This window comes from Eretmochelys imbricata, chromosome 2 (genome assembly GCF_965152235.1).
Source record: "Eretmochelys imbricata isolate rEreImb1 chromosome 2, rEreImb1.hap1, whole genome shotgun sequence".
Classification (NCBI taxonomy): domain Eukaryota; kingdom Metazoa; phylum Chordata; order Testudines; family Cheloniidae; genus Eretmochelys; species Eretmochelys imbricata.
In genome coordinates this window covers 186,573,149-186,589,677 of record NC_135573.1, presented here as the reverse complement: position 1 = coordinate 186,589,677, position 16,529 = coordinate 186,573,149, and the positions used below count along the sequence as shown (strand labels likewise).

Sequence of the window (16,529 nt, the reverse complement as noted above, 5' to 3'; positions counted from 1 at the left end):
TGGGGAGGCTGTGCACAATAGTAGTTCAAATTCTGTGCCCTGATTCCATGCCAGAGAAACCTGCTGACAATTAGGCCTTGCTGTCCAAAGAGGCACACGCAGATGCCATCGGAAAACAACTCCTGCTTCTATAGCTCTCCCTCCCCAATCCGGGAACATGAATGTCTTAGCAGATAAGGTGTCTGCAAAAGGGCCCAGCTATGTGCCTAGGAGACCAATGCCACAGGACTGCCTGGCAAACATCAGCTGTAGCAGGTAGTTAATGTTTTTGGCAGCATCCCCTGAGCAGTAGGCTTCCTCCAGCAATAGAAGCTCCTGTTGTGTGTGCCCTTCAGTCAGTATCTAGACTCTCTCCTCTCTACAAGGACAGTCAACTTAAATAATCAAGAGTTTTTCTTGCTATAAATTTTATTGGAGATAACACACGGTGCCACACGCTTAAACAAGTGCTCAAAGCTAGGGGCACTGAAGGGGAAATTCATTCCTCCCCATACACAGACGGGAAGCTCTTTGGGGCAGGAGCTGTGGTTTGGTTCTGTTTATACAACATCTGGCACAATGGGGTCCTGCTCCGTGAAATTCTCAACAACTCCTTTGAGAGCAATACTATGTGATTCTTCTGGGTGCACCTGCTTAGGAAGAGACGGTCTGTCTACAGAGCAAAAAAACCAAACCAAAACAACAACAAAAACCTGCAGCACCAAGTCTCAGAGCTCAGGTCAACTGACTCAGGCTTATGCTATAGGGCTAAAAATAACCCAGGGAGCAGGGAGGGCCCAGGCTCCAGACCAAGCCCAAATGCCTACACAGCTATTTTTAGCCCCAGAACACAAGCCTGCATCACTTCAACTGGGCTCAAATTCGCTGTGGTGGGTTGTTGTTTTTTTTTTTTGTTGTTTTGCCATGTAGACAACTTGACTATGCCTCTCCTGCAGTCTCCCGCAAGGCTGTTTGCCCTCATTGCTTTAGTAGAACTGGTCCCCATAGAAGTCTATTGAGCTGTGTCTCACCTCATCCCCCACCCCACACACCAGGGAGTTTGTTTTCCATCTGTTTCTTAGGTGTCTTAGTGTTTTTTAAAAAAGAGAAAGGCACTGAAACTAAGACCAAAATATTCCCCTCCCTCCCTTGGAAAGAAAGAGAAAGGAGATGCTAGTCCATTTTGCAGCCACAAATGTAAATGACAGTGCAGAATACAACCTTCTTGCATATGTTTTATTATAGACACATTTACATCCATTGCAGTTAAACCTGGATAATAGTCCAAAGCTACAGTTCAATTTAAACAGTGCAAGAAAAACAGCTGATACAGAAAGGCTGCAAATGGAGTTTCAAAAAAGACTCCATTTCTCAAGTCCTTTTTCTGGCCTTCCATCTCTCTTAGCTAAGTCATATTTCAAGACAGTCAGTGCTTTTGCTCTGCCATGGTAGTCATGTGGGTAGGCATAACAAATGCCTATAGACAAAGAATAAAGCCAGTGGAAAATGTCTTCTTCCACGACATTGGGTCACGCTGTGGGAAATACAACCTAAAGCACAAGGGAAGAGACGTAAAGGCCTTTGCTGCAAGCCATAACGGAGATGTCAGTTAGGTTCCCAGCTATGTTATCCAACATCAAAGCTCCTGTGCAAGGTATGGTAAGACTGCATTTCCCAGCATTCCTTTCAGCCATACATTTCCCCCCCTCTCACTCTAATACATGTATTAATACATTAAGCAAACTCTGAAACAAATGGTTACACTGTGCCCCTCATAGCATTCTCCTCCATACCTTCCCTCTGGGTGCAGAAGCAAACGACACTGACAGATAACAGGATGAGTGTCAGATGGCACATGGCCTGGGATCGTAGACTGGGTACACCACCAGGTTAGAAAGTTGCTGAGTTCTGTAGTCCAAGTCCAATCACTTCTTCTCCAGATGGCTTCTGTGCAAAGGCTTCTCAGGGCACACAGGACTATTCTGAAGGGATTTCTTTCAACAGCCTTTACCGTAACCACGTAGTTCGTAGGATACTGAAACTTTCCCATCTTCCAAGGAAGTTGAATGAAACGGTCCTTCTGGAATGCTTTACTCTGAAGATGCAAAGTCAAAACCTTCTCTCCCCTACTGCATTTGTGTCAGAGAGGGCGTGTTTTGCAGCCTGGTCCCCTGGATCAGAAATCATTATCGCTTTACCACAGTGGAACAAAGATCCACCCCCGCAGAACTGGGAAATCTCCTGCTCACCTGGATGAGCTGGTGAGACATGAAGAGCTTAGGCTGGTCTCGTCCACTACAAGTCCTTCAGGATTTCAGCCCCATTTTTGCCATCATCTGCTCATATAAAGTCCATGCCATCGCTGCCATCAGAGTGCGCCGCAAGGCACGGGGGACACCGCCACGGAAAAAGCCAACCAGTCCATAGTCCTGCAGGAGAAGACAAAACAAACACCATATGTCTCACTTCATTTAATTCCTAGACATCTACTGGATGGCATAATCTATGGCTGCACTGAAATACATTCTGTAGTAGTCTCTAGTGCCTGAGAAATCCATGCTCACACAGCACTCAGCCAGAGGGACAGCAGCAGGGAAGGGATCTCTAGCATCACTCAACTGCAGTGACTCCTGCTGATGAAGGAAAAGCAGTTACTGGACAGCAGCTATACCATGAGGCACGGTACACAACAGTAAGAAGACGGAGGGGAACCATAGGGCATGCAGGGAAAGCCCCACGTCTGCCAGCAGAAAAAAGGAGAAAAAGACAAGAAACAGGGGGACTCAGTCATCTATCTGCCGCCCCGACCAGGAAAACTGAGAAGTCTGCTGCTTGCCAGGAATTAGGATTCACGATGTGACGGAGAGGCTGCCGAGACTCATCAAGCCCTCGGATCGCTACCCCTTCCTGCTTCTCCATGTGGGCACCAATGATACTGCCAAGAATGACCTTGAGCGGATCACTGCGGACTACGTGGCTCTGGGAAGAAGGATAAAGGAGTTTGAGGCGCAAGTGGTGTTCTCATCCATCCTCCTCGTGGAAGGAAAAGGCCTGGGTAGAGACCGTCGAATAGTGGAAGTCAACGAATGGCTATGCAGGTGGTGTCGGAGAGAAGGCTTTGGATTCTTTGACCATGGGATGGTGTTCCAAGAAGGAGGAGGAGTGCTAGGCAGAGACGGGCTCCACCTAATGAAGAGAGGGAAGAGCATCTTCGCAAGCAGGCTAGCTAACCTAGTGAGGAGGGCTTTAAACTAGGTTCACCAGGCGAAGGAGAGCAAAGCCCTGAGGTAAGTGTGGATGTGGGATACCAGGAGGAAGCACGAGCAGGAGAATGCGAAAGGGGAGGGCTTCTGCCTCATACTAAGAAAGCAGGACAAACAGCAAGTTCTCAATCATAGAATCATAGAATATCAGAGTTGGAAGGGACCTCAGGAGGTCATCTAGTCCAACCCCCTGCTCAAAGCAGGACCAATCCCCAATTTTTGCCCCAGATCCCTAAATGGCCCCCTCAAAGGATTGAACTCACAACCCTGGGTTTAGCAGGCCAATGCTCAAACCACTGAGCTATCCCTCCCCCCAAGTGCCTATACACAAATGCAAGAAGCCTGGGAAACAAGCAGGGAGAACTGGAAGTCCTGGCACAGTCAAGGAATTATGATGCGATTGGAATAACAGAGACTTGGTGGGATAACTCACGTGACTGGAATACTGTCATGGATGGATATAAACTGTTCCAGAAGGACAGGCAGGGCAGAAAAGGTGGGAGAGTTGCATTGTATGTAAGAGAGCAGTATGACTGCTCAGAGCTCTGGTATGAAACTGCAGAAAAACCTGAGTGTCTCTGGATTAAGTTTAGAAGCGTGAGCAACAAGGGTGATATTGTGGTGGGAGTCTGCTATAGACCACCAGATCAGGGGCATGAGGTGGATGAGGCTTTCTTCCAGCAACTAATGGAAGTTACTAGATCGCAGGCCCTGGTTCTCATGGGAGACTTCAATCACCCTGGTATCTGCTGGGAGAGCAATACAACGGTGCACAGACAATCCAGGAAGTTTTTGGAAAACGTAGGGGACAATTTCCTTGTTCAAGTGCTGGAGGAACCAACTAGGGGCAGAGCTCTTCTTGACCTGCTGCTCACAAACCGGGAAGAATTAGTACTGGAAGCAAAAGTGGATGGGAACCTGGGAGGTAGTGACCATGAGATGGTCGAGTTCAGGATCCTGACACAGGGAAGAAAGGAGAGCAGCAGAATACAGACCCTGGACTTCAGAAAAGCAGATTTTGACAACCTCAGGGAACTGATGGGCAGGATCCCCTGGGAGAATAACATGAGGGGGAAAGGAGTCCAGGAGAGCTGGCTGTATTTTAAAGAATCCTTATTGAGGTTACAGGGACAAACCATCCCGATGTGTAGAAAGAATAGTAAATATGGCAGGTGACCAGCTTGGCTTAACAGTGAAATCCTTGCGGATCCTAAACACAAAAAAGAAGCTTACAAGAAGTGGAAGATTGGACAAATGACCAGGGAGGAGTACAAAAATATTGCTCGTGCATGCAGGAGTGAAATCAGGAAGGCCAAATCACACATGGAGATGCAGCTAGCAAGAGATGTTAAGAGTAACAAGAAGGGTTTCTTCAGGTATGTTAGCAACAAGAAGAAAGTCAAGGAAAGTGTGGGCCCCTTACTGAATGAGGGAGGCAACCTAGTGACAGAGAATGTGGAAAAAGCTAATGTACTCAATGCTTTTTTTGCCTCTGTCTTCATGAACAAGGTCAGCTCCCAGACTGCTGCACTGGGCAGCACAGCATGGGGAGGAGGTGACCAGCCCTCTGTGGAGAAAGAAGTGGTTCGGGACTATTTAAAAAAGCTGGACGAGCACAAGTCCATGGGGCTGGATGCACTGCATCCGAGAGTGCTAAAGGAGGTGACGGATGTGATTGCAGAGCCATTGGCCATTATCTTTGAAAACTCACGGCGATTGGGGGAGGTCCCGGATGACTGGAAAAAGGCTAATGTAGTGCCCATCTTTAAAAAAGGGAAGAAGGAGGATCCTGGGAACTACAGGCCAGTCAGCCTCACCTTAGTCCCTAGAAAAATCATGGAGCAGGTCCTCAAGGAATCAATTCTGAAGCACTTAGAGGAGAGGAAAGTGATCAGGAACAGTCAGCATGGATTCACCAAGGGCAAGTCATGCCTGACTAATCTAATTGCCTTCTATGACAAGATAACTGGCTCTGTGGATGAAGGGAAAGCAATGGACGTGTTGTTACTTGACTTTAGCAAAGCTTTTGACACAGTCTCCCACAGTATTCTTGCCAGTAAGTTAAAGAAGTATGGGCTGGATGAATAGACTAAAAGGTGGATAGAAAGCTGGCTAGATTGTTGGGCTCAACGAGTAGTGATCAATGGCTCCATGTCTAGTTGGCAGCCGGTATCAAGTGGAGTGCCCCAAGGGTCGGTCCTCGGGCCGGTTTTGTTCAATATCTTCATAAATTATCTGGAGGATGGTGTGGATTGCACCCTCAGCAAGTTTGCAGATGACACTAAACTGGGAGAGGTAGATACGCTGGAGGGTAGGGATAGGATACAGAGGGCCCTAAACAAACTGGAGGATTGGGCCAAAAATAATCTGATGAGGTTCAACAAGGAAAAGTGCAGAGTCCTGCACTTAGGACGGAAGAATCCCATGCACCGCTACAGACTAGGGACCGAATGGCTAGGCAACAGTTCTGCAAAAAAGGACCTAGAGATTACAGTGGACGAGAAGCTGGATATGAGTCAACAGTGTGCCCTTGTTGCCAAGAAGGCCAATGGCATTTTGGGATGTATAAGTAGGAGCATTGCCAGCAGATCGAGGGACATGATCGTTCCCCTCTATTCGACATTGGTGAGGCCTCATCTGGAGTACTGTGACCAGTTTTGGGCCCCACACTACAAGAAGGATGTGGAAAAATTGGAAAACGTCCAGCGGAGGGCAACAAAAATGATTAGGGGACTGGAACACATGACTTATGAGGAGAAGCTGAGGGAACTGGGATTGTTTAGTCTGCAGAAGAGAAGAATGAGGGGGGATTTGATAACTGCTTTCAACTACCTGAAAGGGGGTTCCAAAGAGGATGAATCTAGACTGTTCTCAGTGGTAGCAGATGACAGAACGAGGAGTAATGGTCTCAAGTTGCAGTGGGGGAGATTTAGGTTGGATATGAGGAAAAGCTTTTTCACTAGGAGGGTGGTGAAACACTGGAATGCGTTACCTAGGGAGGTGGTGGAATCTCCTTCCTTAGAAGTTTAAGGTCAGGCTTGACAAAGCCCTGGCTGGGATGATTTAGTTGGGGATTGGTCCTGCTTTGAGCAGAGGGTTGGACTAGATGACCTCCTGAGGTCCCGTCCAACCCTGATATTCTATGATTCTATGAACAAAACCACTTCAGGTCCCTTAATATAGTGACCAGCCTCACTTCAGAATTTTGTGTCAGTTAATATTTACAGAATTGCCCACGAGTGTTTTTAAAGCTCTGCCTAGGATTTACATTCACTGAGCAGAAAGAAAAGGAGTGGCACCTTAGAGACTAACCAATTTATTTGAGCATGAGCTTTCGTGAGCTACAGCTCACTTCATCGGATCAGAAAGAGAGATTCTGAATGGGAGCAAATATACTCTAAGCAGAGGCATGGCTGAAATCCAGATTCAAACAGACTCAGACTTTAAGGAGGAGAATTGATATGGACCTGAGCTGGAAAATTCAGCTCCAGAGCTTTCATTCTGAGTTTGCAGGCTCTCACTTGCAACAAAGAAACAGTCTAGCCAAGAGTCATCTTATCAGCAAGGTAACCCAATGTCAGGACAACTGTAACTCAACTCTGATTTTGTGTAACATCACAGGAGTTGTGAATCACATACTGGGCTAGCATCCAACGGACATACATCTCTGGGGCCAAATACAGGTCGATGAGTGCTCCACTGGGGTATCCATTCCCTGCATCCCCACCCAGTTCCTTGGATAACAGATCTGTACATTCATTTATTGCTAGTGTTCAAAGGACAGATAATTGTTTTATAGCCCATTTATCCTTGACACTCATGTTTACAAAGGAGCATATTACAAAAATCCTCTTTCCTCAGTCTGGCAATCACAGGAGTACCACAGTGATAAGCCATGAGTGCCAGCAGCCCAGGACTGGGTACAACCAGATCCTGCAAGGTTATTTGCTAACACAATTGAAATCAGTAAGTACATTCTATTAACAACAGTCTAAGGGTAAAAGTGCTTTTTATAACGGAGTGAAGAAAGGTGAAGTGAAACCTGTAGTCATACGATGGCTCAGGAGGCAAGTTAAGATTATGTGTGAGGGGTGAATGTAACATGCCCAAATGTGTATGACTGTCATTCCATTTTTATTCACTCACTCCGCATGCTCAGCTAGAGAGAGAGTGTTTGTTTTTCCAAAGGATTTGTCCTATGTACATAGGTAAGGGATGATGGAGCACCAGGAATAACCAGGTGGTGGTGAAGTTAACTGTCTAGCACATTAAATTTTCATACCGCTCAGAAGGAGCAAGAAACAAACAGTAGCATGTTGGGAGCTGTCTGCTCCCAAGGATGCTGATGTGAATATCTGCCCAATGGGGTGGATATCTGCCCAATGGGAACTGGACTCAGACTACCAACCAGTCATCAGATGGGAGTAACTTCAGTCACTGCTGACCCAGGCTGTATATGAACCAGTGACTAAGAGGTGACGAGTTCACTCTCCCATAGCATAACACAGAGGAAGCATTTCAGAAGCTACATTGTGTTCACAGTACTATACCTAGTAATGACTCATTTGAAGGTCTGCTTTAGAGATGAAGGCAAGAACCTTCTTATCAAATCTCTGGTGAAGTGACCAGAACTGAGGTTACATTCACACAATCTTCTCAGCCTCACCTTGAAGATTGAGGCAATGGCCTGCCCTATCCAGTGGTATTTTTCAGATGTCAGCTGCATGTGGGTTTTGATTACATCAGCAGGCTGTGTCGCCAACGAAGCCAGGATTCCAGCAAAGATTCCGCAGCCGAAGTTCACTAAGGGGGTGAGCGCTGGATCAAACTGGTCTGGAATGGAGAAAGACGCAGCTTAGTCAGACATAATACAGTACAATTCTGTTCCGTAGATAGTGACTTTCTTATAAACTGTATCCCAGACTAAATAGTTACCAAATTATGAAGTAGATAACTGAGGAAGAGATATCACAGGCATAGAGAAGAGACTTTTCAAAGGAGATTAGAAAATAGACACACCAATGCTAATTTTAGCTAAACAAATCACTTCCACTGGGACATAATTTGACAGACACACAGAGCTAAAGAAAGGCTGGTTTAGAGGGCAGAAGCTGCAGAGGAGAAGGCTCTCATACCAAAATCAGGCAAGTCTCAATTTAGCAGAGATTGCAGGAATGTTGGGGAATTATACAGTGGGCATGAAAATGAGCAACTGGCAATGTCAGATGCTGAGCAAGTTTTCCTTATACACAGTTCTGCCAAGTCCTCATCCCTAACCCACAGTACCCCCTGCTTGGTAACTGCATCCCTGAAGTATCTGTCTCATACTTTGCTCGTAGGCAAACTCAACAGATCACCATGAAGTGTGCAATCTAGACCAGAGTCCCCTGAGCACCAACGTGAGGCCCACATCATTTTCATTTGACACGCCTCCAGAACGTGAACATCCAGTTCTCTACAGGTGGAACACTAATACCCCACCTAAGCCCTACAAGGGATTGATTTAACCACCGAGAAAAAGGCCAAAGTAAAGTAAAGCATGTGGACAGAAACGGAAGGATGCTTGGAGTGAGAACCACCACATTCTGTGTTATTACATCCACATTCAGCCTTACCCTGAGGCATAACTTTTTTGGTCTGGGTGTAGAACATCAAATAGATGCCAGAAAAGGGTGCATCACGCAGGAGCGTCGCAGTCAGCCCACAGAACAAGCCCCGGGCCCCTTCTGTCCGATAGATATTCCTCAAGGCTCCATACACACTCTCATAGCCATACTTCCCACTCTGCAGAGGACACACAAAAATGGTTACCTACATGTCAGATATAGGGTCCCTTGTGCTGGGAGATCATTACTGAGCAAGCCTTGAAGTGAAATCACCTCTCTACACACAAAGGAGTAGACACTTACCTCTGACTCCTAAATGCTTCAGATACACCACCACATGGGCAACCAGTCAGATTTCTCCTTTCCCACGGCCAATCATATATTGTAGTTACAGAATATTTCTAAGTATATACATGAGGCGAGATGACATAGGAACTATTCCAGCGACATCACAGCAGGCCCAGAGAGCAGCTGTCTTGCTACATTGTCAGCAACAGAGCTTCCCACATGTTTTATCACGGCTATTTTATCAGCTACTTCTGTAGCAATTTACTTCTCCCACTCCATCCACTTCCACTGGCTGGAAGATTTAATCCCAGTCTCCTCGCAGGGCTAAGCATGGTGCCTCCCCAGTAACCCCCACCAAGGATGCAAGAGATAAGGAAGGGAATTTACACTTTATCTCCTGCATGGCAGATCTGCGAAATGGACCTAATACATATAAAATAAATATACACTATACAGACCAGCTTTGCAAGAGTGTTAACAGCCCAAGATACATCCACTCTCCCCCACTCCTGCCATCATGATGATGATAAAAATTTTATTTCTTGCTGAGCAAGTAAAATATAAAAGCTACTTGCCCCAGGTGTGTGAGCGTGGAGAATTTTTCAGCCCATCTAGGTTTCAAACCATACCCATCATTGCAGTATTTAAACACCTTACGCAGTATAGAAGCAGCAATCAGGGATCTCAGTTTCTCTATCCCTGATATCCAAGACAGAAGAATTTTTTGTGCTACAGGAGAAGGTATGATGATATCACAACACAACAGAAAGTTCTAGGAGTATGAAAATTGTGACACTCACCTCATACCGTGTCTTCACCACGGTTATGGGCAACATGCAAACACCTGCTACTGTGCGGGAGCTAATGCCCAGAAAGACAGACTCTAGGGCTGTGGGGGAGCGGTCTGAGAGAAAATACTGTTTCATCTTGTACAAGGTGCTGAAGTAAATTCCGACCCCAGGGATGCATCTTGCGAAGGACTGCAGAAGAGTGAAAAATGGAGAGAAATTAGGAGGGAGCAAGAACACACTACAGAACACTAATACAAAGGTGTGTTAAGCCAACTGGGAAGCTTCAGGCCCAGGGGATGGTCGCTGAAAAGAAAGAGCTGGCACTCTGAAGAAAGGAGAAGAGGTGAAGAGCAAAATCATGACTCCACTGAAGTCAGACTTTTGCTATTGACTTTAATGGGGCCAAGATTTCACCTAAAGACTCCATCCCCAAGTACATGCACATTCAGGAACTGAAAAAGGCTTAGGTTAGTGCACCAGTCATTAATAAATATCTATAAAAATCTTGGCCTATATATCTGTAGACATGGCTTCCTCTCAGCACTGCATGGCCTAAGTAACATAGACAGCTACCTCCCAGTTTCAAAAGTGACTTGGGCACTTAGGAACCTTAGACCCACTGCCCTTCAGTGAGAGAGACTTAGGCTCTTAAGTGCCTAAGTCACTTTTGAAAATAGGACAGCCGTCTAAGTCACTTTGGCCTTGCAACACTGAGTGGAGCAACATTTAAATACCTTTTAAAATTCTAAACCATACTTACTAACACATGCTAGGTAAGAAAAAGTCAGGGTTAAAATAGTCACTTACTGGTGAGACCCCTTTCCAGAGCCCTAGGAAGCTTTCAGTGCGAACAACCCTAATGAACAAAGCTACCATCCCAACATGACCTGACCTAGAAGGAAAACAAGAAAGGAATTACATAGATATATTGCAGCAATTAACCCATGGGACCAATCCTACAGCCCTGCTCTAGTCCTCCCTCACCCACCCAGAGCACTCCAGAGATATACCTGTGTACTAGCTATAACACCTTTAGAAGCTCTTTCTCTATTCAGCCTATTCTTCCTTGTTCAGTAAACCTGTCTCCATCCATGGTTTACCTATGCCACAATCACTCCCACTGGGATAATCTATGGATTTTGACAGCATAGTTAGCATCAGCCTATGGAAGCAACTATGATATCACAGTTTACTATTTCTGACATCATAGTTCATCACCACCGGAGCAACTGTAGATTAACAATGGATGGGGTCATGGATGAATATATGAGGCAAGAGGAAGAGGTTGGTTAGATATTGACACACCAGTTCCCTATGGCGCAAAGGTATGTAGCAGTCATATGGGATTTTCCAGAGCACAGTGGGCATCAGTGAAACCACATGGGCCTACCTAGGACAGCTGCTTCAACAATGAATGCAGTGCTCTCAGCTATACGCTTCCCAATGCTATGACTGAATATCACTAGGGTAGAGCTCAGGAGAATAGGGTCTCACTACCATCTTTCACTTTGTAGGCTCCTTCAAAATACCTCCCCTCCCACACACATACCCCGAACAATAGAAGCTTCAAGCACTTACCCATTGATGGAAGGCTGCAGGGTCTGCAGCCGGGTTTTAAGCAGATCTAGGGGCTGGAAGAGAAGGGTGGAGCAGGTCCCACTGATGGAACCGCACACAAAGGCCTTTAGCACTGGATGCATCTGAAAGAGAAGTCCTGGCTTTAAAAAAAGTCTCATATAAAGACTTAACTGGAAAAAGCGCAGGAAGAGATGAGTATTCACTAGTTCTGTGGGTGATTTCTGAAGGCAGGGGGAGCATTTGGTGGATGAACACTGAGCAATGGCAGTTCAATGTGCAGGAATAGTTACCTAAAACCTTCTGAAGTGCACATGCACACACTCCGTGAAAGGTGTTACAAGTGCTTTTTAATTTATCTTCATGGATTTCCTCCTCACTGTTATGCACTCATATACTACAGTGGAGGGTGCAGTATAAGGACCTGAACAGAACAGAACAAAAGCATGTATTGGCATAAGAACATAAGAGTGGCCGTACTGTGTCAGACCAAAGGTCCATCTAGCCCAGTGTCCTGTCCTCTGACAGTGGCCAATGCCAGGTGCCCCAGAGGGAATGAACAGAACAGGTAATCATCTAGTGATCCATTCCCTGTCGCCCATTTCCAGCCTCTGGCAAACAGAGGCTAGGGACAACACCCTGGCTAATAGCCATTGATGGATCTATCCTCCACGAACTTATCTAGTTCTTTTTTTGAATCTTGTTATAGTCTTGGCTGTCACAACATCCTCTGGCAAGGAGTTCCACAGACTGACTGTGCGTTGTGTGAAAAAATATTTCCTTTTGTTTGTTTTTAAACCTGCTGCCTATTAATTTTATTTGGTGACCCCTAGTTCTTCTGTTATGAGAAGGAGTAAATAACACTTCCTTATTTACTTTCTTCACACCAGTCATAATTTTATAGATCTCAATCATAGCATCTACAGAGGTGAAAGGGACAGCTGCAATGCAAAATATAGAATACACAGCAGGCTAGAGAAATCCAGAAATAATTCTTGCTCTACAGAGCAGATGATAAAAAGTGAGGAGTTACTTGGAGGGTGTTGGGATGTGCTCAGAGCAAAGTACAATGTCTTCTCAGCAGAAGATCAAGAGACTTTGGAAATGCAGAGTTCATTAATTTTCCTCTCTTTCTCCTCACCCCACTCCTTCAGCTCCAAATCTTGCTCCTGAGGCAGGTTCTTTCCCGATCCAAAGAGGACTTAAGCATAAGCCACAAAGCAAGCAGCAGGCTTACTGTAAATAAAACCACCTCACATGATTCCCAAGAGACAAAGAGCTTCTGTGCCCTCCACACAGAGCCACATCAGAGAACACATCCTCCTAACATAACGCCGCCCGGACACACCAGAGAACCTCAGACTAGCGTTCATGTTTTCAGCTTCGCTTGAAGTGTGTTTAGCTGTAATAATAAGTCGTTTAGATCCCAGTAGCTTCTAATGTTTACTTTAGTTAGAGCATCTTTCTCTCACTAATGGATATCACCGGACTCCCATGTGAGGCTCCTCAAGCATTATCATCATTAGAGTATTAAACAAGGTACAGGCCATAAACAATAAGCTTTCCCCCATTCTGTCTTGGCAGTGGCCTAGCTGAGGCATTATGATAATTATGAGCTCTTTTGTGGGGAAAGGAAAAAAAGACTTAAAAGGCTACACACCCTGCACTTGAGGTCCCTTAAGGACCTGGTTTTCCTGTATACCCAGCACAAGGCACTAGACGAGAGCAGAGGGATTCTCCCCTCCAAGTACAGACCTACCCACCCCACTTAGCCAGGACAGGAACGTGCCCGGCTGGGCCGGACAGAAGATTACAGCAGGGGTCCCCCATCCACGTCCTGGCCCAGCCTAGCCCTGCTCAGCTTGGGAGGGGGGCTGGGATCGCAGGCAAGGGAGAGCGGTATCTTCACAGGCTCCCCCCAGCCACACCAATCACTCTCCTCATCACCACTTGCGGGCCCGCCCGGGACGTTCACAGCAGCGGGAAAGGCAGTGATGTCAGATTTCAGAGTAGCAGCCGTGTTAATCTGTATCCGCAAAAAGAAAAGGAGGACTTGTGGCACCTTAGAGACTAACCAATTTATTTGAGCATAAGCTTTCGTGAGCTACAGCTCCCTTCATTGGAGGCATCTGATGATGTCAGAGGCACCCCTCCGGAGCCTGCCAATCCCAGTAGGCGAGCTCCAGCCAATCAGGAAAAGGGAAGGGCCCAGAGTTCTGTTAACTCTTTCCCCCACCCCGGGTCTGAGCAGGAGAGGCAGCTGCATGCCAGGCTCGCTCCGGGCCGGGTTGTGTTCGACCCTGCGGTTCAGAGCGCCCCGGGGCAACCTGTAGCCGCCTCGCACTCCGCCATACACAGTGCGACAACCCTAAAATGCCCCGCACCCTCCTCTGCTCCTGCAGTACCACAATGTGCTGCCCCACCCCTGCACTTATCTGTGTGCAGTCCAGCAGTACGCTGCGTTATCCTCCAGCCTGTACCATGCACCCTCCCCTCTGATCTCCTAGTGCACTGTCCTGTGCATCACCACACAATCCTCCCCATACACTGACACTCAACTAACAGCACATCCTTCCCCTGCGCTGCACTCCCATCCATGCTATACCTTGCAATCCCCTATATATCAACTGTACTGCTCACCATGTGCCATGCAGCCTCTACAAGACATTTCATTGGACCTACCCCCATTATATACCATCTACTCCCCGTGATATTGTAACTCAGTGCTATACAACCTCCACTACTCTGCACTGCCCCGCTCTGTATGTCATGCAGTTCTCCTACTGCACCCTAGTACCAGGCACATCCACTGCACTGCACTCCACTCCACCATATGACACACGAGTTTTCTGGCTCCAGTCATCGTGCAGCCTTGCACATATCACACTGCATATTGCATATCCTCTACACACTGTGAGACACTCAGCACTGCTCCCCATTGTAAGCCACACAACCTGTAATACCGAACTGCAGCCCCCCACCATGCAACAACCCCAGCGTGATCTCTTCTGAACAGAAAAGACTGGATTTCTCTACATGAACTCGCTCAATTTCCAGTAAGAAAAATCCTGCAATGCCCAACACAGAAGACTTCAGAAAACACGAGCATGGAAAGGTGACTCTTAAAGGGACAAATATACACTGGGTTTTTCAGGATGATAGGACATCACTGTCATTCCTTCACTTCTCCAGATTTTCCATTCCAGGGATTGTGGCAAACAAACAAAACCACACACATCACCCTTTTCCATTTCCTTACCATTAGTGTTTCCATCTTGTCTCCTACATCTTGAGCCTGGAGCAGCGGAGGCCTGGTTTTCTGGATCATTTAAGAAGCTGGACACATAAATGAGGGGATGATGTTTTATAACTAGTTAAACAGATTTCTCCCCACCCGCTCCTTCCTGGAGATAGGAAAGAATTGGGTCTGAACAGGGGCCAGCAAGCAATCAAAGTCTGTGACAGTTTAAGTGATCATAATTCTGATTGGCTCCTCCCAGATGCGAAGAGGATTTCTTAATTCCAAACTCAAATCACATTTGATGATTTTTTTTTTTTTAAGTAAAAAGCACATCCGCAATTCAAGAGCAACACAGGAAAACAAAACACTTCGTTTTTGCCAGAAAAATAGAGACTACCCTAAAAAATTGGAATTATTTTACCCTTTGTTAATATTCAAATATATACTTAGCACACGCGCGCACACACAAAGTTCCTTGATTTCTCTGCCTTTTCTGCTCTTTGCAGTTTCCTTCCCATCTGGTTATTTCCTCCCCCTCATTAAGCAGTTTCACCCCCATGAGGTGTCTGCCTTTTTAACAGTCTTTGTATTGACAATTCTTGTAAATCCCTCTTGCTTTTGAATACTTATCTCCCCAAGTGCTCCTTCCCAATCTTTACCAGGCCTTCCCGAGGTCAGATTTTACAACAAACTAAATGGCTTTTATATTCACCTTTAAACTCCAGGAATCCTCGTTTGTCGGATATTACATATGCATTTCCACAGCACCTAACACGGTGGTGGCTGGGCTTTCGTTAGTAGTCCGCACGCAGGCTGCTAGCCTTCAGACAATTTGCACTCCACTTTCACTGCACTCACCAGATTGCTAGTCTTTTTCCACACTGTGCTTCCAGATTGCTCGCTCTTCTCTTCCTTGTATTGGTGGGTGCACACAGGAGAGTGGTGTTATTGCAGCTCTGTCATGTCAGCCTCCTCTGAATCAACGTAAGATCCTTGACTCAGAGCTGCGTATGGGCGGCCAGTCGGCTTCCGGCGTGATAAAGCCTGCTTCATGCTCCTTGGCAGAGTCACTCCTGCTACAGCACGGGGATGACGCCAGCTGGTGAACGCTGGGTACTGCAGTCAGTTGTGACAAAAATTCAATTTAACAAGAAAATGTTTTAATTTTGTTTCAAAATTTGCCATAACACTAACAAAATGTAATTGAACATTACATTTTCCTGAAAAAAAATCATTTTTAAGACAACCCCATGGTGGGATACATTTTCAGCTGAAAAATTTCTAAGCAACCGCTTTTGCTAACTCTGTGCAGAAGCTAAAGAGGAAAAGGGGGATGAGGCATTGTAGAAACATGAGTATTTTACATTAGCTACCAAAGGAAGCTTCAGTCACATCTTTAACATAAGAAATCAGAATGATGGAACAAAATCAGGAATATCAGGAATAACATCTTTCGGATAGTTTTGCTAGTGTCCACAGTTCTGTGTGTGTGTGTGTATATATATATATATTATCACTAGTAATACTGTTATATATATATATATTTCACATTACAGTATTACTAGTGTAAAAACAAATCTATGTTAAACTCGCTCAACCCTCATGATTCAAGGCATAAATCAACCTCTTACCACTGAGCGGTAGGAAGAAATTTCTCCTTTACACAAGTTGTTCCAAGGCAGTAGAAAGGCAAGCAGGCTAAACTACAGATTTATTTGGGTTTTATATAGAGAAGTCTTAATTGGTATTTAAGAAGAAGCCTGTGCGTCTACAAACACAAGAAAGA

The 16,529-nt window shown here is 45.9% G+C and overlaps 1 protein-coding gene across 5 annotated transcripts; it reads right to left on the bottom strand.

The window, feature by feature from the left end:
• Positions 1 to 1,196: 1,196 nt before the first annotated feature.
• SLC25A38 (solute carrier family 25 member 38) lies at positions 1,197 to 15,756 on the bottom strand. 5 transcript variants are annotated; one of them, XM_077811118.1, is made up of 9 exons: positions 15,456 to 15,743; positions 14,762 to 14,838; positions 11,796 to 11,926; positions 11,506 to 11,627; positions 10,735 to 10,819; positions 9,937 to 10,116; positions 8,858 to 9,026; positions 7,909 to 8,075; positions 1,197 to 2,408 (listed from the first exon to the last, which is right to left on the bottom strand). In XM_077811118.1, the coding sequence occupies exons 4-9, from the start codon at positions 11,625 to 11,627 to the stop codon at positions 2,286 to 2,288; spliced, it is 846 nt and encodes a 281-aa protein (XP_077667244.1). In that variant the 5' UTR covers positions 11,796 to 11,926; positions 14,762 to 14,838; positions 15,456 to 15,743; the 3' UTR covers positions 1,197 to 2,285. The 5 variants fall into 5 exon arrangements, with proteins under 5 accessions (XP_077667244.1, XP_077667245.1, XP_077667243.1 ...); XM_077811119.1 differs by having other exon boundaries at positions 15,602 to 15,736; XM_077811117.1 differs by lacking the exon at positions 11,796 to 11,926 and having other exon boundaries at positions 15,602 to 15,756.
• Between the last annotated feature and the right edge of the window lie 773 nt (positions 15,757 to 16,529).

Coding starts and splice junctions, on each gene's coding strand:
- SLC25A38 (XM_077811117.1), bottom strand. CDS start 14,830: ATGATCCAGAAAACCAGGCCTCCGCTGCTCCAGGCTCAAGATGTAGGA. Junction 10,820..11,505: donor CTGCAGCCTTCCATCAATGG/GTAAGTGCTTGA, acceptor TTTTCCTTCTAG/GTCAGGTCATGTTGGGATGG. Junction 9,027..9,936: donor TGGTGAAGACACGGTATGAG/GTGAGTGTCACA, acceptor TGTCCTCTGCAG/AGTGGGAAGTATGGCTATGA.